This window comes from Brassica napus, chromosome A9 (genome assembly GCF_020379485.1).
Source record: "Brassica napus cultivar Da-Ae chromosome A9, Da-Ae, whole genome shotgun sequence".
Taxonomy (NCBI): Eukaryota; Viridiplantae; Streptophyta; class Magnoliopsida; order Brassicales; family Brassicaceae; genus Brassica; species Brassica napus.
In genome coordinates, this window is record NC_063442.1 from 37,479,962 (window position 1) to 37,505,956 (window position 25,995).

At 33.0% G+C, this 25,995-nt stretch overlaps 4 protein-coding genes, 1 long non-coding RNA gene and 1 other non-coding gene across 7 annotated transcripts; 3 read left to right on the plus strand and 3 right to left on the minus strand.

Annotated features, from left to right (window-relative positions):
* Positions 1-3,371: 3,371 nt before the first annotated feature.
* Positions 3,372-5,621, plus strand: LOC106357964 (cystine lyase CORI3-like). Its single transcript, XM_013797689.3, has 7 exons — positions 3,372-3,675; positions 3,770-4,109; positions 4,201-4,419; positions 4,570-4,629; positions 4,742-4,897; positions 4,990-5,083; positions 5,205-5,621. The coding sequence occupies exons 1-7, from the start codon at positions 3,425-3,427 to the stop codon at positions 5,387-5,389; spliced, it is 1,305 nt and encodes a 434-aa protein (XP_013653143.2). The 5' UTR covers positions 3,372-3,424; the 3' UTR covers positions 5,390-5,621.
* On the minus strand, positions 5,426-7,926 carry LOC125578504. Its single transcript, XR_007316605.1, has 2 exons — positions 7,236-7,926; positions 5,426-7,159 (listed from the first exon to the last, which is right to left on the minus strand). It is a non-coding gene; the product is annotated as an uncharacterized LOC125578504 (long non-coding RNA).
* A 1,363-nt stretch (positions 7,927-9,289) lies between these two features.
* Positions 9,290-13,117, minus strand: LOC106368473 (1-aminocyclopropane-1-carboxylate synthase-like protein 1). The gene is made up of 4 exons (XM_013808436.3): positions 11,441-13,117; positions 11,228-11,359; positions 10,864-11,024; positions 9,290-10,448 (listed from the first exon to the last, which is right to left on the minus strand). The coding sequence occupies exons 1-4, from the start codon at positions 11,759-11,761 to the stop codon at positions 9,479-9,481; spliced, it is 1,584 nt and encodes a 527-aa protein (XP_013663890.2). The 5' UTR covers positions 11,762-13,117; the 3' UTR covers positions 9,290-9,478.
* A 5,045-nt stretch (positions 13,118-18,162) lies between these two features.
* Positions 18,163-21,026, minus strand: LOC106368474 (3-methyl-2-oxobutanoate hydroxymethyltransferase 2, mitochondrial). Of its 2 annotated transcripts, XM_013808437.3 has the most exons (6): positions 19,898-21,026; positions 19,392-19,776; positions 19,111-19,317; positions 18,899-19,045; positions 18,728-18,781; positions 18,163-18,653 (listed from the first exon to the last, which is right to left on the minus strand). In XM_013808437.3, exons 1-6 carry the CDS (start codon positions 19,978-19,980, stop codon positions 18,405-18,407), a joined length of 1,125 nt encoding a protein of 374 aa, XP_013663891.2. In that variant the 5' UTR covers positions 19,981-21,026; the 3' UTR covers positions 18,163-18,404. The 2 variants fall into 2 exon arrangements, with proteins under 2 accessions (XP_013663891.2, XP_013663892.2); XM_013808438.3 differs by lacking the exon at positions 19,898-21,026 and having other exon boundaries at positions 19,392-19,830.
* A 57-nt stretch (positions 21,027-21,083) lies between these two features.
* TRNAE-CUC lies at positions 21,084-21,156 on the plus strand. The gene has a single exon. It is a non-coding gene; the product is annotated as a tRNA-Glu (tRNA).
* Positions 21,157-21,570: 414 nt separating this feature from the next.
* On the plus strand, positions 21,571-22,618 carry LOC106365098 (RING-H2 finger protein ATL68-like). Its single transcript, XM_013804552.3, has one exon. It carries the CDS (start codon positions 21,858-21,860, stop codon positions 22,515-22,517), a length of 660 nt encoding a protein of 219 aa, XP_013660006.2. The 5' UTR covers positions 21,571-21,857; the 3' UTR covers positions 22,518-22,618.
* Positions 22,619-25,995: the final 3,377 nt, after the last annotated feature.

Sequence of the window (25,995 nt, forward strand, 5' to 3'; positions counted from 1 at the left end):
AGCGGCTTACGTCAAAACCGAAATATCTTGACGATTATGTTTTAATGGCAGATGAAGAAGGAGAGATGCTACTGATGTTCTTGGATGAAGAACCAAGCAACTTTGCGGAGGCAAGTGAACTCAAAGAGTGGATAGATGCGTGTCTTGATGAGTTAAAGTCAATTGAGAAGAATCTCGTGTGGAGCCTAGTTGATCTACCTGCAGGCACAAAACCAATTGGCCTTAGATGGATTTTCAAAGTCAAAAGAAATTCTGACGGGTCTATCAACAAATACAAGGCTCGCCTTGTGGCAAAAGGATATGTACAGCAGCATGTAGTTGACTTTGATGAAGTTTTTGCACCTGTAGCTCGACTTGAAACCATCAGACTACTTGTGAGTATTGCAGCAACGAATGGATGGGAAGTACATCATCTAGATGTTAAAACAGCATTCTTACATGGAGAGCTGAATGAGACAGTTTATGTGACGCAGCCGGAGGGTTTTGAAGTAAAAGGTAATGAGAAGAAGGTTTACAAACTTCACAAAGCGTTGTATGGCTTGAAACAAGCTCCGAGGGCTTGGAATCACAAGTTAAATCAGATTCTACTAGAGTTTGGTTTCAAAAGGTGTTCAAAGGAGGCTTCAGTCTACAGAAAGACCGTTGATGCAAGCATACTTGTAGTAGCTGTGTATGTCGATGATTTGTTTGTTACCGGAGCTAGCAGGAAAGTCATCGATATGTTTAAAGGAGAGATGGCCTCTAAATTCGAGATGAGTGACCTTGGCAAACTGAGTTATTATTTAGGAATTGAAGTGAGTCAGGAAGAAGGGTACATAACTCTAAATCAAATGTGATATGCGTCAAAGATTCTAGAGGAGAGTGGTATGAAAAACTGTAATTTGTCCCACACTCCGATGGAAAGTGGACTCAAACTGGCGAAATCCATTGATGAAGAGGATGTTGATGCTACAAAGTACCAAAGGAATGTTGGTTGCCTAAGGTATCTACTACACACCAGGCCAGATCTTTCGTTTACAATTGGGGTCTTAAGCCGGTATATGCAAACTCCGAAAGTGTCGCATGAAGCTGCAATGAAACATTTTCTCAGATATGTGAAAGGAACGACTTCACTTGGTCTGATATTCACGAGATCAGTACCAAGGATCCCAAAGATAATTGGCTATAGTGATAGTAGTCATAACATCGATCCTGATGATGGTAGAAGCACTGCAGGTCATATATTTTATCTTGGAGAGAGTTTGATTACGTGGTGTTCAATCAAACAGGACACGGTCGCATTGTCGAGCTGTGAAGCAGAGTTCATGGCAGGTACAGAGGCGGCCAAACAAGCTATATGGTTGCAAGAGTTGCTGAGCGAAATTATGGAGCAACCAGTTGAGAAAGCAGTGATAAGAATTGATAACCAGTCGGCTATAGCTCTTACAAGAAATCCAGTATTTCATGGCAGAAGCAAGCATATACACTCAAGATATCATTTTATTAGAGAGTGTGTCGAGAAAGGAAAAATTATAGTAGAGCATGTCTCTAGTGATCAACAAAAGGCTGACATTTTAACTAAAGCTCTTGGAAGAATCAAGTTTAAAGAGATGAAGGATTTGATTGGAATGCAAGATTTGTTGAAGAATGATTTCAAGCTTAAGGGGGAGAATGTTGAGATAAGCTTGAAGATTAAGGAAACTTGAGGAGCACGTAAAATACCTAATCCTATTAAGATTGAGATTAATAATATGTTTAGGAGTTATCTAGATATATTTATGTAATAGGATTAGGAATATTAAATCTCTATATAAAGGATATGTCAAAGTGTGGCATAACTTGTGAGTTAGAGATTGAGAGTTTGAGAGCTTGTGGTTTTGAGTGAGTTTCCATTCCACAAAGAGATTAATAAAGAAGAGTGAGTTCTTTATATTGAGATACTTTCAATCTTTGATTCTAGACTAACATGTGGCGGCCCGCGATTGGTCTATTTTTAATTTTTAATTTTTTCTAAATCGGACAAAACAAAAAAAAATAATAATAAAAAAAAAATTAGAACCCACCCTCTCCCCCTTTTCTTTAATGTTGCTCTTAGGCCACTCATCTTATTGATCAAGAGTCGACCTCATCCAGGTAAGTATCGTTCAGTGTTCGGCCATTATCTTCTAATATACTAAGCCGAACAAAGCTTCCCAAATGACTAATATCTGGCCCATGCATATATGAATATTTTCTAACTCTTGTCCTCGACTTATCATGGTCAATGTTGTTAGAAAGTTAACTAAGTTAACTTTTGCCTATGCTCCGGAACGGGTCTGTGTGTTGGTCATACTTATGTCGATTCAAGTATGGTATTACTAGCTGTCGCTCCGACCCAACACCGGTTGTGCCACTTTAACAAAACAAAAAGCATTCGGTTATTGTGTGTCAATCCCCTGTCTTTGGCGATACCAAAAATTTAATTTTTTCAATGGCTGGGACTCGAACCCAGATGGTTTTTCTTTATTGATCTTCAAGTTAATTACCACTGGGCATGTGTGTTGGTCATACTCGTGTCGATTCAAGTATGGTATTGCTAGCTGTCGCTCCGACCCAACACCAGTTGTGCCACTTTAACAAAACAAAAAGCACTCACCTATTTTGTGTCAGTCCACTATCCCTGGCGATACCGGAAATTTAATTCTTCTGTGACCAGGACTCGAATCCAGATGGCTTCACCTTATTGTGCTTCAAGTTAACTACCGCCGGGCCACAGGCCCCAGTAATTTATTCTACATCTTTATGTGATATTTCAATGATTTTGTCATATTTTACAGTGTTACATTACGTGATCTGATTTACATAGTTAAAAGTGAAGACGTTATTTTACAGAAAAGAATATGTATGATCTACAAAAGAAATTTAGTGACGAAAGCTAAAAACACGATGAAAAAAAAAAGATTCCGTTGTTTCTTGTAACTCACGTCTCAAATCATTAGGATTGTTCTTAAGTCTTGCGTTTATATGTGTTGATGGTGACACACGGCATCATAAGCAAAATGTAAAGTGTAGAGGCCCTCACCGATGGTATAGAACTACGGATAGAAAGAAAACCGAAAATAAGTTTGGTACTATATTATATAATATCACCTTGTATAATTGAAAATCCAAATAGCACGTGATTTTTCTTTGTCAGATAAAATATTTTATATACCTTTTTGATCCAAAAAAATTTACCTATTGTCCATTGACAGTTAGTTTTACATTTTGTACTTACCGTGATTAGAGGAAACGTTCTAACATGTAGGGGACTCGAGATGCATTTAGTTCCTTTCTTTTCTTATATAACCACGCGAAGTATAAACTTTGATAAGAAAAAGTGTAAAAACTTGTACTATATAATCTCACTAGTAGTAACGAGAGTAATCATCCAAAAACAGAAAAAACTACGTAAGGAAAAAAAAAGATGGCGAACAATGAAAGCGTTGATTGGCAGTTCAGTGGCAGCGATGAGGGCAAGGCCGCCTCAGAAGCCTCACTAAGCACTTACACCTCTAAACTCTTTGCTCTGTGCGATCCTCAAGGAAAGCCCATTTTGCCTCCACGAGGTGAAACTGCCGAGACTAGCCACACCGCTGAAAGGGCTGTCGTAAAAGCCGTCCTATGTGGCACTGGAAACGCCTATGCTCCCAGTATTGGCCTTCCGGCGGCCAAAAGGTGATATATACATACATCAAATTATAGTAGCATAGTTTATTAATTTTAGACCTCTTTGACAAAAAAAGTGTCCCATAATTTTTGATTTTCTCAGGGCAGTAGCAGATTACCTAAACAGAGATCTTCCGCAGAAACTGTCACCTGATGACGTGTTTATGACCGTTGGATGCAAACAAGCCATCGAGCTTGCCGTTGATACATTGGCTAAACCAAATGCCAACATCTTGCTTCCCAAGCCAGGCTACCCAAGTAACTTAATCCGTTCCATCTTCAAGCACCTTGAGGTCCGCAATTACGAATTTCTTCGCGAAAAGAACTATGAGATTGACCTTGACAGCGTCCGAGCGGCAGCGGATGAGAACACATTCGCAATATTTATAATAAACCCGCACAATCCCAACGGGAACACCTATTCTGAAGCTCATCTCAAGCAGGTATTTTCACCTATACTCTAATTAGCTATACAAGTATTCGCATGGCCTTGTGTTATAATCCTTTGACTGTGTGTATATTAATGAATCTTAGCTCGCTGTGTTGGCTCGAGAACTCGGGATAATGGTTGTTTCTGACGAAGTTTTTCGTTGGTCGGTGTTTGGGTGTAATCCCTTCGTTCCCATGGGCAAATTCTCGTCCATTGTACCGGTGGTTACACTCGGGTCCATATCGAAGGGATGGTCTGTCCCTGGATGGCGAACTGGCTGGATCGCGCTTCACGACCTAGATGGTGTCTTTAAATCCAAAAATGTCCGGTCTATTTTTCTCCACCATTCTTTAAACATATATATGAATGATTTGTATATCATTATTCATTATGCACGTACTATGTTTGATATTAAGAGTTATCAACGTTCATTCTTATTAACTTTTGGTCCTAATCTTGTTTTATATGGACAGGTTTTAGCTGCTATAAAACAGTTCCTTGATCTAAATTCTAAACCACCAAGTGTTATCCAGGTACGAGACTTTCTAATTCGGGCGCTTTCTGTAACCAGATAAAATAAAATGTTACGGACTATTCCAATTATTATCAATTATATAGCTAATGTGTCAGGTTTTTATTATGCAGGCGGCAATTCCCACCATCTTGGAGAAAACTGGCAAAGAATTCTTCCAAAGGAGGCAATGCTTTCTGAAAGCTGCAACCGAGTTTGCATATTATAAGCTCAAGAGCATACCTTCCCTCACCTGCTACATGAAACCTGAAGCATGCACCTTCTTTTGGGTATTCTATCATTACTATGTATCTTTATAACTTATTCTAACCTTCTTTTTATAATTGTATTTTTTACATTTTGTTTTATTTTCTACTCGCAGACCGAGCTGAACTTGTCATGCTTTGTGGACATTGAAGATGATGAAGACTTCTGTGAAAAATTAGCTATTGAGGAAAACCTCGTCCTTTTACCTGGTATTAATGAATATTTATTATCAATGTCCAAGGTTTTGCGGTCTATCAGTCAAGATAATCAATTTTTCTGTTTGATAATTTTAACAAAACAACTCATATGTTGTGTGCTGGTTTGGTTTAGGGATTGCTTTTACTCTGAAGAACTGGGTGAGGCATTCTATTGACATGCATATTCCAACTTTGGAGGATGCATTTGATAGATTGAAGAGCTTTTGTGATCGCCACTCCATTTCAGGTGAAACTCCATTCAAAATTGTCAATGGTGTCAACGAAGCTCCATTTAAAGATGTCAATGGTGTCAACTAAAGGGTTCTTATGTAAGCCTAAGTCTTTTTATATGCTATAATAATAAATAAATGGAATAAATGGGGGTGTTTTGCTTTTATGAATAAGTTATGAACACCTTTCGAGTTTGTGACAGAATAAATCAATGGTATACTATAGTAACCATTAAGCATGTAATGTTTTCACATCGTTTGGTATGTCTTTCGATGTATGTATTTTCTTTGTACATTCTATAAACGAATAAGTTTCAGTATGTTTTCATTTGAATATATTAGTATCTATTTTTTCAAAGTAAGACTAATCAGTAACCACTAACCTAGAAAAGCCAAACCCAACCCGTATACTTGGAATAGTCCGGTTAATTGGCTGGTCTTGGTTTAATCTCTATATAAGAAATAGAAACCACACTATTTTCTGTTTAATCTGAGTGATTTTTGAAAGTAATTCCGGTTAAAATGGGTATAAGTTGGTTTAATTTCTATTACCAATTTGTTGGAAGTGTAGAAAAAATGAAAACAGATCAATTGATTTCAGTTCAGCTTCTGTGAATAAACTTTCGGGTTGGGAAGTTAATTAAACCGGATTGGCAACTCAAGTTTTTTCAGTTTGTCAACTGAAACCAATACTCTGCCAATACAAATTAATACAGCTTGAGCTTTGTCTTACAAGTTACAAGTTTATGTATGCATCAATTTTTTCTAACTTCTTGCGTCAACAATGTTCCGTACACTGCAAATCATATGTTTTGAAGAATCACATAATCAAAATCTCCTTTTCTTTACTTCTATACTCATGAGGTATGTTGTTATGCCTGAAGAAGATTGCTTGAGTTGAGTGATGATTAGATCTGTCACATTGGTCTAGGAAACTTTACAGAGAGATCATGATTCCGTTTACGCTTCAACCTTCTCTTGGTTTTGTCTTCCTTCTCGTCAAAGTAAGCAAGAAACGTATGCAATGTGTTAGAATGCGAGCTTTCTGGCGAAGGTACTATCAGTGCCGTGCCTATGATATTAGGGGCCTAAGGCAAAAAATTGGTTCGTTTTATTCCAAATAATAATAGTAGTAAAAATAGTTGCTTATAATATAGGTCATATAAAAATTTGGTCTATGTATATAAATATCTTATTTCTAGTTTTGAATTTTTTTTCAGGAAAGTATAACAAATAATGGAAACTTATAAAGAAAATGTTATAAATATAAATGATATAGAGAAGAGACTTCTAACAATTAAAGAAGAATTTATTATATATTCTTCTTTTATGCATAAATCAGTTCAAAAAAAAAACAATTAAAGAAGAAAAATGAATAATAAAGGAATTTAACGATTATAATTAGAAAATAGAGATGTATGTGTTAGGAATTTAGGACATTAAAACCATTAGATTATCATTTACATGTTTACAGAGTTATTTTCTGAATCTGAGGCCCTCAAATCTAATAATCTAAGAGGGGGCCTGAGGCCAATGCCTCAAAATTTATAACATAAGCACGGCTCTGCGGTACTATAGCTTCTTCCAAAGGCTTGTGGTCGTTGCAAAAGTCTCGGACTATCTTGAAGAAGTAGATAAGGAGAGCGATGAAACAAGCAACCCCACACATAAGGAATAGCAACCAGAAGCTATGGAGACCAAGCTGTTCTTGATCATCATCTGAGTGTGAACCATTCAGGTTACTACAGTTAGATTTCGAAAGCCACTTTTCACGTATCTTTTGAAGCTGTCCTGTTTCAGACAGACCTAAGATCGCTGTTGACATGTCAACAGCTAACGGAGAGTCTCTTGGGAATGCCTTCAGATAAAACAAGAAGATCAAGATTCATGTTCAGACAAATGCTTAGAGAAACTTCAAGAAAAGGGTTACTTACAAATCCCCAGCTCGACCTTCACCCCTACGGCGGCGACATCCAGCGAGCACTCATTCGTCTCCTCGGCTGCTCAGGCGCCTCTTCTCCAGGTGCTCTTCCGGTCGTCTTCATAGGCGGTAAGCTGGTTGGAGCTATGGACAGAGTCATGGCTTCTCACGTCAACGGTTCTCTCGTTCCTCTCCTCAAAGACGCCGGCGCACTCTGGCTCTGAAACCTTCATTGTTCTGCTTTCTTTACTTTCTAATTGCTTTTAAAGTTTTTGTTTTTGTTTTGTGATAATGTTAATGGTTAAGTTGGATAACATCACACATAAATTTTAACTTGTACAGTGTTTTTATTGATGTATAAGCTGATTCTTAGAATCATACAACCACATTAACCATATAATAAAATTTAGATTTCCTCTATATGTTAATTGAGAAACATTACAACTTATTTTTGTAGTCACGTGTCATCAATAAGATGATTGTTAGAATCATTAGATAAATAGGTTGTTCCATCTAATTATATAATAATTTTTTTATTAAACTCACCATAAATTCATTATTGATGTTCTTTATTATTTTCTTAAATAAAAGTTACAAAATTGTCTAGTATGGCTAAAGTATATAAGACAATTAATGATTTTTAATAATAAGGATTTTATAAAAAATAGTATATCTTCTATCATATTGTTTAATTTCAAATTATTAAAATAAATTAGACAATAATATTAACCATATAATAATAGTAGTTTTATTGTCCAATGATTATTATATATTAACTACTAATATTTTAGAGATCCCCTATATATTATTTGAGAAGCATTGCAACATTTTTTTGTAGCCACGTGGCATCACTATAATGATTCTTAGAATCCTTAGAGAAATATGTTGGTACATTTAAATATATAATAAGCTTTTTATTAAACCACAATAAATACATTATTAATGTGATTCATTATTTCCTTAAATAAGATTACGGAATTGCCTAATGTGGCTAAAGTATATATGACAATTAATATTTTGAATAATAAAGATTTGATAAAAATAAGTGTGTATTATAATTATATTTGTTTAATTTTAAGCTATTGAAATAAATTAAACAATCATAGTAACTATATAATAAAAATTAAAAAAATATTTATATATTATATTTTGAATTTTTAAAAACGAGTATAAATTACTAAAACTGTTAAAAGTTTTACATTCAAATTTTGTGATCTATGATTTAAAACTTTTGTTATGACATGATACAAATAATTGAAAAATAATATAAGTTGAAAGTCTCGTTTAATAAGTATCAAAAATAAAATATATATAAATATATGTATCATTTTAAATTAAACTATATGCCATATAAAAATACATAAATATCGTAATTTTGAAATTTACTTTGAATATTTTTTTGATAAAAAATTTAAAAAAATATTGACAACTTAATTTTTTAAAATATTATAAATTACTTAAACCATTATTCCTAAAGTGAAAATTTTGTTATCACTAATTTAGATTTTTTGCTATAACATATAAAAATGATAAAAAAAATATGAGCAAAAAACATCATCTAATAAATATTAATATTAACATATATCATATATATGTTATTATCATTTAAATTTAATTATTTATCATATCAAATAAAAAAATATTTTTTCGATTTATTAAATTTATTTATATATTCGCACCAATTTAATTATATAAGTAGTAGATAATGACCTTTTTAATTATTCAATATATATTTATAATTAAAATATGTTATAAACATATAATAAATAAAATAATTTATATATATGATGTTCATTCCGCGCAAGGCGCGGATCTTAACCTAGTTATATGTAAATATTTCATTTTGCTATGTTTAGGACTGCTCATATATATAACAAATGGAACTCAGAGATGTTTACTTGACACTAATCATCTTTATCAGAAATGGAACTCAATGACTGAAACCATTAAATGATCATGAGCCTATTTCAGGAAGCTGTGAAAGTAAGATTTAGGTGGAAAAAAAAACAGGGCAAAGCTGTAGCTTGCGTAGCAAGAAACCTAATTTTATATGGTGACGCAACCAAGGAACTCAAAGCAGGAAGTATGTATTATAGTAATGTTTGGAACTGGTTATAAGATCTACAAAACTAGTAAACAACTTGTTTGGAAAGTGAAATTTATATAATTGTGTATTATTCCTCTACTTTTAAGTCTTTTATACAGATCTATAGACAATCTGTTTAACGTAGATATAACGAAATAGACCGTATTTAATTAAGTTCGGACCAATGGTGAATGTGGAGACATCAATCTCGGTGTCCTAACATGTTCATCGTACGTCATGGAAGAGAAACTCAGCTTAAGATTCTCTTGAAAACTCTTTCGTTTCTTGTTCTCTCTGTGTCTGAGCACAAAGTGTTTCATTCTCTGCAGTGCAATTTGGAGTGTGTCTTCATCCATATTAGCAAAGCAGACTCGGAACCAACCAGGCTCTGAGCAGTGAAACGACGATCCAGGAGAGATGTTGATCTTGACCTTATTAATGATTATTCTCCAAAGAGCCATTTCAGACTCAAAGGTCTGGTCTTTAAGCATGGGTCTTAAATCCATCAAGACGAATAAACCCGCGTTACTTGTCAAGCAAGAAATCCCCATCTCTTTAAGCCCTTCCGTGAAGATCAAGTGTCTCTTCGCTACTCTCTTTGACACCTCTTTAAGGAAGTTATCGACAAAACTCTGATCCGACAACATAGCTGCTAAAAGGCTCTGTGTCTGAGATGAGACCAAACCGAAACTCGACATTCTCCTTGCACAGGTCACAACAGCATCGTTGTAAGAGTAAACCACACCAACTCGGAAACCGGGAAGACCCATGTCCTTTGAGAGACTGTAAACTATGTGGATCAGGTCGCGGTTCACATGATCCATCTCTTGGATCATCTCAGCCACACTGATGAATCCGGGTTCTGCAAAAACCGTGGCTGCGTAGATTTCATCGCAGACTAAGTGGATTTGCTTGTCGTTGATGAAGTTCATAAGGGTGTGAAGAGTTTCTCGATCGAGACTTGTTCCAAGAGGGTTTGATGGGTTTGCGAGGATCAAGCCTTTGATTTTGATGCCGGTTTCTTGGGCGTTAAGATATGCTGATTCTAGGGCTTGTTTTGTGACTTGGAAGTTGTTTGAGCTGTTACACTCCACAGGAATGATTCTTACGCCAGTTCTCCAACTTAGGTCTCTATCGAATCTGAGATGTTTGAATAATAAACCCATTGATTAGTACTCAAGAGTACGTCAACAAACTGTTAATTAATAGTTGACTTTTGAGAATAGTCAATTGACAACTTGTTGGAAGTTGTGTGGATGGGGTGAATCAATCAAAAATTAGTTATATTTAAACATTGTTAATTTTTATAAACCCCATTAATAATGTAGTGGCCAGTAATATTTTGTTATCAAAAGAGAACTTTTGTTTTGACCATACAGAAAGATATATGTATTATGAAATATTAAATTACAATGCCCTTCGCATCATCATCTTCTTTTTTTTGTAAATACAGTATAAAACTCACGTATCCATGTTAATTTTCTTTAACCCTAAATTAATAAAATAATGCTTATTTATAGACCAAAAAAATTAAGAAAATACATAGATTACGTACGCGGCATAATAAGGAGTAGGGACGAGAAAAGCGTCGCCGCGATCAGCTAGACAGAACATGAGCGTCTCATTCGCTCCGGTGGCTCCTCCGCTCATCACCACCCTCTCTTCCTCAAACCTCACCCTTCCTCCTCTAGCTTTCTCCATAAACGCCGCAATTGCCTTTTATTTTCCGTCACCAAAAATCATTTACAAAAAAACCATTAGTTTTGGCAAATATTCCACATGCAAGATAAAATACAAAATGATTAGAGTGGTTCAAATGAAGTACTTTGTTGTTTGTTCAATTTAGCACATATACTGTTTCTATAACGAATAATTAATTAATGATGAACATAATTAATACTATTAAATGAAATAAATACCTGTCTAAATTGTTTAAGACCGTGATAATCTTGAAACACAGCTATGTCGGAGAAACCGTCAATGCCCTCCGCGGTGCAGATAGATGCCTGTGGATTTGCCTTTATCCACTCTTTGATCAAGTCAGAACAAAGCTGAAAATCAAAAACATATTAGAAGACGAATTATAAGAAGAATAAGAAGGAAAAAAACATATTAAGAGGAAGAAAACAAACTTGATTTTCGGCGAGGCCCATTTGAATAACACCTTGTGGATTGTGTTCAGGGTGAAAAGGGTTCGTGTCGTAAGCTTTCCAGCCGTCGAAGTACGGCGAATCTTCACCGTGCTTGTCACCGACAGCTAGCTTGGACAGCAGATTCTTGTCGGGAGACATTCTTCTGATCGAGTAACTTAGTGTGTGTATGTGTGTGAATAGAACAATGTGTGTGGTTGTGTGAAGTTGTTGAGTTGGTTTGCTTGTGAACATAAATGGAGCCTGTGATGAATTATATTTATAATGTGATCTTGAGAGAACAAGAAAGAAACGTGTTTCCATTATGAGAAAATGTATTTTGATTTAAGTTTTTTTTTTAAATGTATTTGAAATCTTCTGTCTCTATAAAAGTATTATTTTGTGGGGACGATATATGTTCGACAGAGTCAAACCTAAACAAAAATTTTAAAAATCTATACCAATAAAATGTTAATTTCCTTAAGAGTGAAAGGGATTGCATTTTACCAAAAAAAGGATTGTATAGTAATACGTGAAAAGTAACGTGTCTTTGTAAATAAAAATTATATGTAATTAGAAAATTGAGACATTTATGAAATAGCATAAAAACTAACATTTGAAAATTTAGTCTTAGAAATAATTTTTGAAATGACAATAATAATAATCTTGTGTTAGAAAAAACATTTTGAAATTTAAAACATTTTAGCCTATGAAACTACTTGAATGCTTTTACAAACAAAAAAAAACTTGAATGTTTACCGAATTTGTAGAATGTTTTGGAGTAAAATCAGACTTGGTATCACGCCTCACGGTAATAACAGAAACAAAGACTTTTGTGTTTCTTTGAGTTTGATTAAACGAATCAGAGACCAAAGGCGAGAGTTCAATTCAACCGTCGTAGTCACAAATAAACAAGTTCAAATCTTACGAACTGTATTATTACACCCACGTTGGCATAGATTCGAGGGAGATGTTTACTTTGACTTGGTGTTTTACTTTTACTTTTTAATCTTATTTTTGAAGCTAACATCCGAATGATTTAAAGAATATAATGTTCTTTGTAAATTAACCTTAATCATCTATATTGGAAAAACTGGCTGTAACACATCTATCCTTTTTTCTAGTAGCAAATTCACCTTTTAAGACGTAAAACTCTAGAATACTAAGATTTTACAGTCATGTTCCAAAAACTCAGTTACCTATTTTAATTTTTAAAAGATTAGAACATTATGTTATACTTGGTCAAATCATATCATTTTTGCGTGTCGAAAGAGACGTGATCATGGTTTAATCACGTGCAATTAATTTTTAAATTTGTTTATCATCATTTAATATTAGGAGGAAGAACAATGATGTAACGGAAGGAAAACTTCTCGTAATGGGTTGGTCGTTGGGGGTGTTGTTCCGAGAGTACATTCAAGGTCAGTCATTATGTTGATAATAGCATTAACATATAGTAACAAACAACTAAAATGTGAACACAAATGTAAAAGTTATCGACATGTGGCAGGCTGGCAGGCTGGCAGCAGCCCACTAAGGAATTAGAGAGAATGAAAATCTTTTTGGACGGCTTATAAGATTTGTATCATTTAAAGTAAAACTTCTATCTAGATTAATCTTTGCCTTAAATTGAATTGGTCGGAGATCAAAAAGTCTAAAACTACATACATGGACACGTTGTATCAAGTCGAGTGACTGAAAATGAATTAAAACTCGTTTTCTTAAGAGTGTAATTCTAGAGTAAAAGAATACGTACACGCACGTGTAATAAACTTCCATTTTTATACTTTCCAACATCAGTGTGCATGGTATAGCTGTCGTCTACAAAATATTTGATTGTTAGATTAAATCATAAATGTTTTTGATGTTACACCAACTTTTGATCTTTTACTTTACTTCTTAGAACTTATAATATTTCTTCCTTAGTAAATGTACGCAGAGGCGGACCTAGGTAATGAAATGGTGTGTCAATTGACCCAGGTTAAATATTAAAAAGCGTCTTATGACATATAGTTATTATGTTTACTTAGTTCAAATGGTCAGTGTTGCACCCATTTAAACATGAGTTAATGGGTTCAATACCCTCTTTTGTATTACTTTTTGAAATTTAATTTGTCACTGACCCAGATTAAAAAAAATCTTGGGTCCGCCACTGAATGTACGTGATTCTTATTAAGAGTTTAGGATAGTTAAAGATAATGTTAGTATCTATATATACAAAACGCTAAATATGTGAACAATTACACATTACCAACGATCGGATTAAAAATCCGTATTACAAATCGATAAGTTTGTTGCATTATGGGTTTGTATATGCATTACATTTGTTTCGTAGAGTTTTGTATTTGCAATATGATTGTTTATTTGTCATATAATCTTGGGTGCATGGGAACGTAAAATCAAACGTTATTTGACGACGCATGCAGAATACCATAGGGCTTTAAAATATAAAGATTAATTATTGTAAAATCTGTAAATAACCATGGTCGTCAACTTTTTCTAATAAATTTAGCTATTGAATATTTCAGTATGCTCGGTGTTTTCTTGGAGAGTTTATCTGTTTGGTTTAAACTTTGTTTGATCACAAATGTATGTGTAGTATGTATATGTATGGTGTTGGATTCATTTATCTAACATACTTTATCCTAAATTATGTCCGAAGGTTACATTCATCGTAGTTTTCCTACTTTCTATGAATGGTAGAACAAACCAACAAAGATAGGTGGATAGTGTTTCGATATTATAAGCTTAACCCATTTATGTTTACGGAAATATATATTTATAGACTTTGTGTTATCGTTAGCATATATAAGAATATACGAAAAATGGAGTTGTCAAAGAGTTAACAAGCGAATCAATCCTTGTTCTCCTTTTATATCTTATTATTTTGATATTTTGCTATTATTGTTATTGTTACGGATCCAAGTCTTAGGATGTCAAATTAAAAAGTTCCATATTGTTGTTTCCTGCCCTGCCACAATTTACAATATTATAAATGAAAACCGTGAAACGAATAATATTGAAATCTCCAACGTAACTATGTAAATCCATATGTCTTATGCATGAAAATATAAATACAAGTGTAACCCCTTTATTTACAATTTTGTTAAGAACTTACTGACCTGTTTCTTCACACTGTCTAATTTTAATTCAGTTCAATTGGCTTACAAATTGGTACACCATGCTTAAATTACGTATTCATCTATAAGACACAAAATGGTTTTTTAAGATGGAAAATTCAAATCAACGTAGAAAATGCAAAGGGTGTAAATATTCCTTTCTGACCTTGGAATTGAATTTTCATGTTTTAATAGTCTTAAGGAAAATACTTCCGTCTTATAATATCCAATTTGACATTGCATTTTCTTTGGTTTATGAATGAATATTATTAGTTCCTTAAAACATAAATAACTGGTCACGTACGTATGATAAGTTGCAGTAAGACTACTTACGATAAAAAAATTATCAAGTGTTTATAAATATTAAAAACTGTTAGATAAACTATATGATATGGTCAAAAAGTTATTTAATAGATTATTTCCAAGGGCCGAGTGGGTGTACAATAGAGTACATTTAATCAAAGTTTAATGGGATATCGTAGGGTCAATGAGTCTAGTAGGCACCTAGTTTGGCAAATATCTTAAATCAAATAGTCTTTAATTTAGTAGAGATTAAAATATACATAGCCAAATCGTTGAAAAAATGGCAGCTTTGACTTCTTCCAGTCGTTTGCTGAAAAAAACGGGAGTCAAATTGTCTGCTTTTAGATTCGTCAGTCTCCTCAATTTGAAACACGTGCGGGTCTCGCTCAAATATTATTGAGCAACTAATTATGGGCCTAGAACTCCTAAATTTCCTTCAAACAGCCCGTTTAAATGGACTTAATTTTGATTTGTTTATTCAACATTTCAAAACTACAAAATTACAAAATTACGAAACAAAACAATAGGATTTCTTCCAGTTTTTTTTTGTTACAAGGTGTATTGCCCGTAATATTTACTAATAGATGTATTATTCATTTTTAAATCAGAAAATATCTTTGCATTTATAATTTAATATAAATATATTAGTATGATTAATAATAATTTTTAATCATTCAGATAATGGTTTAGTATTTTAGACGATGGAAACATAATTTTTAATCATTCGGATAATGATTTAGATATTAAACGATGAAAACGTTGATTTATCATTATTATATAATAAGATTGATGTCAAACATAATTTTGATAAAGATTATTTATTTGTTCTTATAAATTATATATCAGCAGAATTAAATATTCATAAAGAATATCATTAATTTTGATCGCTCTAACTTTTAACGTGATAATTTAAATGCAAAAAATCACTTTGCAAATAATAGTATAGATTAAAATTAAACAAATATATCAATGGATAATACATGTTTTGTAACTTAATAAAAACATTGCTGACTATTCAAGATAGAAGATAAATTATAACATACTATAACCATTCACATACTAATTTTTTCTTGATCAGAGAAGTTATATATAGTATTTATGCATATATTTTCAATTCAACTTAATTAAATCATCAGATTTTGTGAGATGACTTATTGGAATTTTTATAGTGGTCTGATTTGCTCCATAAGATATGTGCTTTATTTTAACCAATTGTTTAAACAATGTTTATTGAAATTCAATGCCAAAACAAAATTGTAAATCATTTTGGTTCTACAATGATTTGGTATTATAGATATTATTTCATTTTCATGCTGTTTTGAAACTCTGTTTGTACAAAAACTGCTTCCTCAGTTCCCAAAAAAACATAAGTAAAATATAAGGACTTGACAAGTTGAAATCAAAGTATTTGAGTTTGAAGCTAAAAATATACACAAAAATAGGAAAATATTAGTAGTCACTATTGAAAAATATAGTACAAGAACATCGCATATATATGATTTTGCCATCTAATTTTGTTTATGAAGATTTAAATACAATCATTAAATTTCATAACTTTTGAAAGCTAAAGTTTTAAATGTTATCATATACCTGAAATATATATTTATTGAAATACTAAAATATGTGTTATTTTCCAAAAACATGCATCAAAGCTAATCTTGGAATCATTCTTGAAATAACCAACTCAACACCATAATGTACGGTCATTGAATATATTGTTAGTTTGAAACGATTTTAATTTGTTTTGTCTGTGAATTTTATATATAATATGATATATATAGTATAATATATATAACTGAGCGTTATAAGTTATAATTCACTTTCATGCAGTTGACAGAAAAAAAACTCACTTTCATACGGAATATCACTCAAACTATATGGGTAAGTTGGTGAGATTTAATGTGAGTAACATATTATAGTATTTTTACCTATGTTAATGTATTTTATTATTTTGTGTAATTTTCAATAATTATATATACAAGATAATTGTTTTTAAAAAAATTAAGTCACAATTATCACAGTGCCGGTCCTGTGTCTCATGGCGCCTAAAGCGAACCAACAAAATAATGCCTTCTAAAAATAAATTTTTTTTTTTAACTTTAGCTTTTTAAACCAAAAAAAAGTAGACTTTTTCATCATGTAGAATTTTTACTAAAAACTAATAGATTGATCTTTAAATTTTTTTTACAACTTTCTCTGCATTAAGCATGTTACTAGATAATAACATTGGTTTTAGATAAGTTTCAAAAAGCAAAAACATTGATTTTAGATAACTCTAGTTCATCTTGTAGCCACTTAACTGAGTTATTATTTTGTTTCCAATAACACTTTCTAAAATGCATGAAAATGATAATAATGTTAAAATTACTAAAAATGGAAAAAATCTGGTAAGTACAACACAAGAGAACATCATTTAGAAATTGGTTTCAAATTGTCAAAATTCTAAGAGAGAGTATTTGAATCCAAAAATAAATTTCATGTTTGTCTTAGTTCTTAAAGATACAAAAAATAATTGGGTGAAAAAGAAGACAATTAGTAGAAGGAAAAAAAATGCATGAGTTTAGAAAAGGAAATTAGATTTTTGTTATAAGTTGGTTTGTTATATATATATATATATATGTCTACGATATAAGAATCTTTTAATAAAGTATATAAACATTGAAACTAAAATTATCAATAAAGGAATGAAAACCTGTCAGATTCTCTAAGTTATTATCAAAATGAATAAAACAAGAAGGTTTGTGTTTCAGAAAAAAAAAGAAAAAAAAAGCAAACTCAAGAATCGAACATGAAGTGCTGAACCATAATGAAAAGCAGTGAAGCATTGACCACTGGACCAAGGAGAAATATATGTTTGTGATTTGGCGCCCCTGATATACATACAAATTTTGGTGCCTAAAGCCCAAGCTTTGCGGGCTTTAGCCCAGGACCGGCTCTGAATTATCACCACAAATGGCCAAACTAGTGGTGTTAAGAAGAATCCCCAGATCACTACATCAGGCCAAATTTCCATTTCATCCATCTTTAACACTATATATTATTCATTCTTGACTCTACTAATCTATATATTCCTTCTAAGAATATCAAAAGTGTATTGAAAGGATGAGCTTGAAATGAGGCTTTGTTTTTTCATCAGATCACTCAAGACCTTCCAAGCTACATTTGTCCGAGCATTTTTGCATAGACTTGACGGCTAAACCTCGAAACCAACCCAATAATCTCCTCTTTCCTTCAAACGCCTGGAAAACATTATCACCCGTGATTGTAATGGGCTTTAACGATGCCCAATAAATTTCTTTTAACTACTTGTAAACTAGGATAAATCTTTATAATATATCACACAATGAGGACAAATCTTTATTTTATTCATAAAACTATCACTTAGTTTTGCTAAAGGGTTGATACTACCCTGAACTGAACAACTCTGAAATAACTCTTATGGATCACATTCCGGAAAAACTCCTATCAACCCTTATTATATAGGACTTTTATTTCTTCAAACCATGTCTGTCTACTCATGATGTAAGAGAGCTTCTACAGCTTTGTCACTGAGAAGAGAGTGAAGCTGAAGACTCCATCTTCTCAGCTGATGCTGCCGCAGCAGAAGCAGCCTCATCTAACCCCAGTTTCTGTAACTCGCTTAAGAATCCGTTCAAGTCGTTTGAGGAGATCTTGTAAGGGCTGTGAAAAGGACCTGGAAACGAGTGTTTGGATACTTCTTCCTTATATTCCAAGAGAGCTTTGTTGATAACTTCTCCTACTTGAGCATACTGCTTGCAAAACTTTGGAGTAACCTGAAATGAAAGGAAACTATCATCACATTAAAAGACAAAAGCATGATGATGGTTGATTGGTTCAAGCATTTGACCTTAGCATGATGTGGATGCTGCATCATTCCCAGAAGGTCATGGTAGACTAAAACCTGCAACCACAACAAAAACATGACACATCTCAATCATATAGTAGCAGATAGATAACTCACTCTTTTTATGCTGACTTCAGTATTTAATCAAACCTCAAAAAAGTGTAAAAACTGAACCTGTCCACTGCAGAAAGGGCCAGCTCCAATGCCAATGGTTGGAATATGAAGAGCAGAGGTTGCAGCAGCAGCCACAGGAGGTGGAACACATTCTAACACAACCGAAAAGCATCCAGCTTCTTGTAAAGCCATTGCAGTTTCCACAACCTAAACAAGAAAGAAAACAATCATTTTTCATCACATCTTTAAAAAACAAACTCTTAGTTTCAGACCTTAACAGCACTAGCTATGTTCCTCCCTTGTGGTCTGAACCCACCAAGAACGCTTATAGCTTGAGGAGTCAAACCAACATGTCCCATAACCGCAATCCCTGCTTCCACAATGGATCTAGCAGCAGTGATCCGTGACGGTGACCCTCCTTCTAGCTTAATAGCATCCATCCCTCCTTCTTTCAACACTCTAACTGCACTATCAACCGCCTGTTACACCATTCAAACCAAAACTTAATGTCAAAAAGACCAAAAACAAAACACAACTCGGTGTTGTTTCACACCTGAATGGTGCTGGACTCGTATGCACCAAAGGGCAAATCACCGACAAGAAGTGGTCTTTTGGCACCACGAGCAACGGCGCGGCAGTGAACGAGCATCTCGTCTAAGGAGATGGGAAGAGTTGTGTCGTGGCCATGGACAACCATGGAAGCTGAGTCTCCGACGAGACAAACATCGATTCCGGCTGTGTCGACGTGAACGGCGGAAGGGTAGTCGTAAGCGGTGACGACGGTTATCGCCTCGCCTTTCTTATGTTTCTGTCTTAGCTGAGTCAGAGTCACTCTCTGGTTCGGGTTTTGCGGTTTGGGTCCTCCGTATACGGTATTCTCCGGTACGTTGCTCATTAACCGGGAGGCGGTTACGGTTCTGAGGGAACGAGAGATGCGTCTGACGAGTGAAAAAGCCATTTTCGATGAAAATGATGTTCGGAATTTAATTTTAAATTTAAAGACTTTACAAAAGGAAAAAAAAAACAGAGTAAGCGAAACAGAGTATGTTGGCGACTCACGCGCTCGTGGCTCCGATTCTTCCAAAGCTGACTCCTTTCGAACTCTCTCTATCTACGCATCGATGAGCATCGTCTAGTATCATCAGTTTCTATCTATTTTCGGAATTAATTTTAAATTTAAGAACTTTACAAAGGAAAAAAAAAACAGAGTAAGCGAAACAGAGTATGTTGGCGATTCACGCGCTCGTGGCTCCGATTCTTCCAAAGTTGAAAGCTTTCGTATTCTCTCTCTATTTACTCATCGATCAACATCATCTCGTGTAATCAGATACTATCGTTGGCGGAGACTTTATCAGAGGAATCACTTTTCCATGGCTGGAACAGAGCATGTAACAGAGGAAGTAGTTAAAAGATCCAGGTTTTATCTTTCTATGATGTGATTATGGAGCTGAGACTCAGTCTCGATTAACAGGGAAGTGGTTAAAAGATCGAAGCTTTATCTTTCTTTCTTTAACTCTGATTAAGTTCTAGAATTGAATTGTTGTTTCTGCAGAGTTTTGGTGGCTTATGTGCATTGATGTGTATGAAGCTGGTTTTTTGTTTGTCAAAACGAAGAGTACCACAAGAGATTCCTGAAGATATTGAGATTGTTCATGAACTTGTGAATTGAGGGGTGAGGAGAAAGGGCCAAAACATTCTCTAATTGGCTACATTGAAAACTAACAAGGTCCGTTTTAGAGTCTTCATCATTTTGTTTTTCTTATGGACTAAACAGTTTCCTATGTATTCACATGATTTCCTTTTTGGCATGTGCCTGTTGCTGCTGCTGCTGCTGCTGCTGCGTTATACTATCAAGATGTATGTATGTAAACGTCAAGCTAGTGGTGGAAACAGCTTCTCGGATTTCGAGTATTAGGCTTTCGGTGACGAATGAGTGTATATGCATTCGGGTCTTTGTGATGCTGGGAGACAAGTTCTTGATCATTTTTGGGGAATGATAAATGGGAAAAAAAAAGCCTCTCTTTTGATGATCTCTGTTTTGATCATTTGTAGTAGCCACTGGTTTGTGTCGTGTGGATGTGGGTTTCTTGTTTATACCTTCATTGAGGATTGAGTAGAAAAGAAAGAATAATGAATAAGAATGTCTTTGCTTTTTGAGCTCACTTTCATGGACATGAACATGAAGATCTTCTTATAAGCGACCAACAGTAAGTATATATACTAAATATGTTTTCATATGTCAAAATCCGTTGTAGTCTAGCTGGTTAGGATACTCGGCTCTCACCCGAGAGACCCGGGTTCGAGTCCCGGCAACGGAGTTTCTTTTTGGATATTCCATTCGGTAGTCGTACGATAACCGGTTCTTGGTTCTATCGGGTCAATTTAAACAATTATTTATCCCGACAGTACCTACTTGATGCTTCACTAGATACATGCAACACCCCTTTTCCCTTTGTTTATTTTTTTTCTTTCCTCTTGTTGTCTGTATGGTTAAGAAACAAGATAGTTACTGGCCCTCCTCACCTACATATGAAAGTACGACTTGGAACTTCTCATGGTTTATGATTATCACGATAGTCTTGTTAATGACATAAAATATTTAAACGTTTCCACTCGTGGAAGTTTATAGTAATCTGCAATCTGGCATTCCATTACAAGAACGAAAACTATCGAAATAAAAGCAATAACGATCATGATTGATGAAACGAACTCACTGAAAACAGATAAACAACAAATACCACACATGTCATCATGTCAATGTCAAACTGCTGAAGCATTTAAACAAAATAAGATAAAACTGGTTGACCATCCTTTGGCCACAAAGTGAAGTCACCATGCACAAAACCTATAACAAGAACCCTAATAAATGCAAAGCTTTTAATATTTTGCCAAACTTTTGTATTCAATGCAGTTAGCTACATTTTCCTACCCACCTCCCAACAAAAAAAAATAATAATCTCCATCACTCTTGTTTCCATCTTTCAAGCCACATGGCCCTAACCTCTTTCTTCGCCATCAAATGTCAACCGCCACAACCACCTTCCTTCCTCCTCCTCCTCCTCCAGTCCCTATCCCTACTTACATAACCAGCCTCGGCCTTGGCTACTCCATAGCCATAGCTCTTGGTTTCCTCATCCTCATCTCCACCATCATCCTCTCTTCCTACATCTGTTGCCGCGCCTCCCGCCTCCGCTTCTCTACCTCCGCCGCAAACTTAGACTCTTCTTTCGGTAACCGTAGCATAATCGTCCCAAGAATCATGTTCGTAGCCGATGGCGATGATCTTGAGTCAGCTCCTTCTGGTAACATCGTCGTAGGTGGACTCGAGCAACCGATCATCAACTCTTACCCTAAATTCCGTTACACTAAAGGTATCACCGTCGACGCATCATCAGGTGATGATGAACTTCAAGGCGGAGACGGAGACACGACTTGTTCCATCTGTTTATGTGAGTATATGGAAGAAGAGATGGTAAGGATGATGCCCGAGTGTAAACACTACTTCCATGTCTCTTGTCTTGACGCTTGGCTTAAGCTCAATGGTTCTTGTCCCGTTTGTCGAAACTCTCCACTACCGACGCCGCAGTCAACCCCTCAGTCAACACCACAGTCGACTCCATTGTCGGAAGTTGTCCCGTTGTCTCAATACGCAGCTGATCGGAGAAGAACGAGAAGTTAATACATTTGTTTTAGTTTTTGTTGGGAGATTGCATGTATTCAAAATTTTATTATTGTTATTGGAATGATATTATTCAAAATATTGATTGAGTTGCTTTACTTTACTTATTGTTTTTCTTGTATCAAACTGAATACAAAAGGCTGTAGATGGTAACTATGAAATGAAATTAATGAAATTAAAATAGATGGAATAAGATGAATGGAATTAGATTAAAAATTGATTACTTTTTATTCTATTCATTTAAATGAAAGTGGTAAGAAAAATTTTCATGAATGTTTTTCTTTGTATATTTTTTGGATGATCGTAGACTTGATGAAATGAGTATTTCATTTCATTTATGTCAAATAGTGAAAAAGCTTATGGAATTAGTGGAATAATTCATTCTACATATTTGAATTTTAGGCTGATCCGTATATTGATTTGTTTGTTTTTAATAGATACTAGATCTGGATCCGCACAACCGTGCGGGTATTTATTTTCAAGTTTATATATTTATATATATATATATTAATTTATATAATTAGTATATATTTTTAAGGTTATTTATATATTTGAATATGTATACATTTTTTTCAAATACAATAATTTTAAAAATAATTTGTTGTAAATTAATTATTTTTCAAATCATCACATATATATTACTTTTTATTATATATTTGTCATATTGATTTTGTGTTTGATTATAAAACCAATTTTTTTATGCACAAAAAAAACATATTCAAAAAATTATTTTGTAATTAATTTATTATGATCTTGATCCGTAATTCAAAAAAAGCAATTTTTTATGTTTATTCATTTTAGATAATTAATTACTGTACATATACAATTTTAAGATAAGTTAATTTTATACATGTATTATATAATTTACTTATGTTAAACTGTTCTACCAACATCTTATATTTTAGCATAAAATATTTTATATTTATGAAAATAAAATATATTAACTTATCAATTTAAAATAATTTTATCATATTTAGTTCCATATAATGGTTTTCTTTTAAAATGGTTGATGTTATTATAATAGATAAAATATGACATGATTTTATTTTTTTCATTTAATAAAAGATAACAGCATATATATATATATATTAATTTGTAATAACATTTCATTACTAACGACAAAATTAATGCAAATATTTATGTAGAATTTTGACAGTTAAGATCTTGATATAATCTTTTTCAAAAGATTTGTTAGAATTTTTAAATATAGATATTTTTATTTTCATTTAAAAGATATCAAAAGATATTATGATTTAAGTAATTATAAATTTTATATCATATTAGTATTAAGGAAATACATTTAATGAAGTTTCTAAATGATGATCAAAATAAAAATATCACACATGAAAAAAATCATCATTTCTATTTTAATAGATAAGAGTTGGTTTTGTTTATTACATGAACAGCATGTAGAACATACCAAAATTCTAAAACAGTAAGAAAATGTATTAGTCTATGAAATGGTTAAAATGGTTTATGTTTATACAGCTAGGTTATACAGCTAGTAAAATGCAAGTATACGATGGTCAAGATCTATGAAATGGTTAAAATGCAAGTATACGATGGTAGCTAGGTGGAATCGATTACCAATCATACGTCAATCAGCTTCAATTATATCACGCTAGATCTAATGTATAATTTATTAAGAAATCTAATGTTGGTTTGTTAACCAAGCCAGTTTTGTAGGAGTAATTTTATTAGCAATGATATAAGTTAAACCATATAATTAGTAATAAGTGAATGATAGCTGATTTCTAGTAAGAGTCCATTTTTAAAAAAAAATCACCCATGAATTGAAGTCATGACTTCTGTTTTAATATATAAGATGTGACTTAGATTCTGCCGTGAATCGATGATGTTGATTTACATAGCGTTTATATTTGACCAAATAGTGTGCATATTTATCTTGATGTTTCACAAATGAAAACAACACTCAGATATCAAAATAATAAAAAGAAAAAGATTATCCACTTTGTAAGAAATTTTCCACTTATTCTTTCTAGGGCAATTGTCAATAATAGCACATTTTGAAGTTTATGTCTCAAAAATAGCACTAGAAGGAGAAAGTCACAAAAATGACATTTATTAAAGGATAAAATATCTTTAATACCCTTGGTTTAAAACTAAATAAATAAACAAAAATAAATAAAAATAAAAATAAAAAATGAAAAAAAGAATTTTTTTTATAGTTTCAGATTATATGTTTTCAGATTCGAAATTTTTATAATTTTTTTTTTTGAAATTTTTATTTTTTTTTCAAATTTTCGTTTTATAATTTAAAAATACTTTTGGAAACTGTTTTTAAAATTTTTATTTTTTATTTTAGTATTTATTTTTTATAAAATTTTAAACCCTAATTCCAAAACCCACCTCTTAACTCTAAACTCTAAGATTTGGATTAGTTAACCCAAGGGGTATAAGTGTATATTTACCTCTTTAATGAAACCTATTTTTGTGATTTTGAGCCTTGAGTGCTATTTTAGGAACAAAAATTTGGTTTAGTGCTATTCTAGTCTTTTTCTCTTCTTTCTATCTTTCTATATATATTTTTCAAAATCTAAAATTTAAATAGAAAATTGTTTTTTTTCTCGGCGTTTATCGTACTCATTTTTTTTGAAGCTTCTAGTGTATTATTTCAAAGATGTACATCTTTATCTAAGTTTAGTAGGATCTTAGTAAATTGCGAGTAGTACTTTGGCTCTATTCCAAAGTCCTCCATATGGTCGTCTGTCTAAGTAGTAATGAGCTGGTTGTGATTCTCATCTCTACCGAATATGATCTCAGCAAAACCCAAAATGTGACATCTGTCAGTTTCTTGTATGTTTATCATATTCATTATTTTATATTTTTAAAGCTTCTAATGTATTTTATCAAAGATACATTTTAATCTAAGTTTAACAAAAGATCTTAGAAAACTGAAAGTATGTTTTCAAAAAAAAAAATTCTTCCTTAGAAATGTTTTTAAGCATATAACGGTGAATAAATATGATCTTAAACATTAGGCAGTGACATGCTCAATGCAATACTCCAATGTTTTATTATAAATTAAATAATTTCATAAATCATATGTAGCATCATTTTTTGAATATTTATAATTTATTTTACTTCAACCGTATATTTAATCAGATTTGATATGTTTTGTTTTTTTAAAATATTTTGTTTATTAAAATATTTTGTTTTGTGTGAAATATTTTCTGACATTAAAAGGAGTTAGGTGAATACACATATATGTATACTTCTATGTAAGCCTATACAATTTGTCAACAATACGTTAATGTTATCTTAACACATTCTGAAATTTGTTTTATATGGCAAACTTATTAAGTAAACACTGTTTTGAAATTTTAGAGTAAAATAACTATATGAAACAATATGCACAAAGTGGCCATTCTCTTAACCAAAGTAAAAAAAGACATAAGTCTGTTGTCGAATTTAGTTTTTGCTATCCAAATACCAAAAAATGGTCGCATGCATAGTG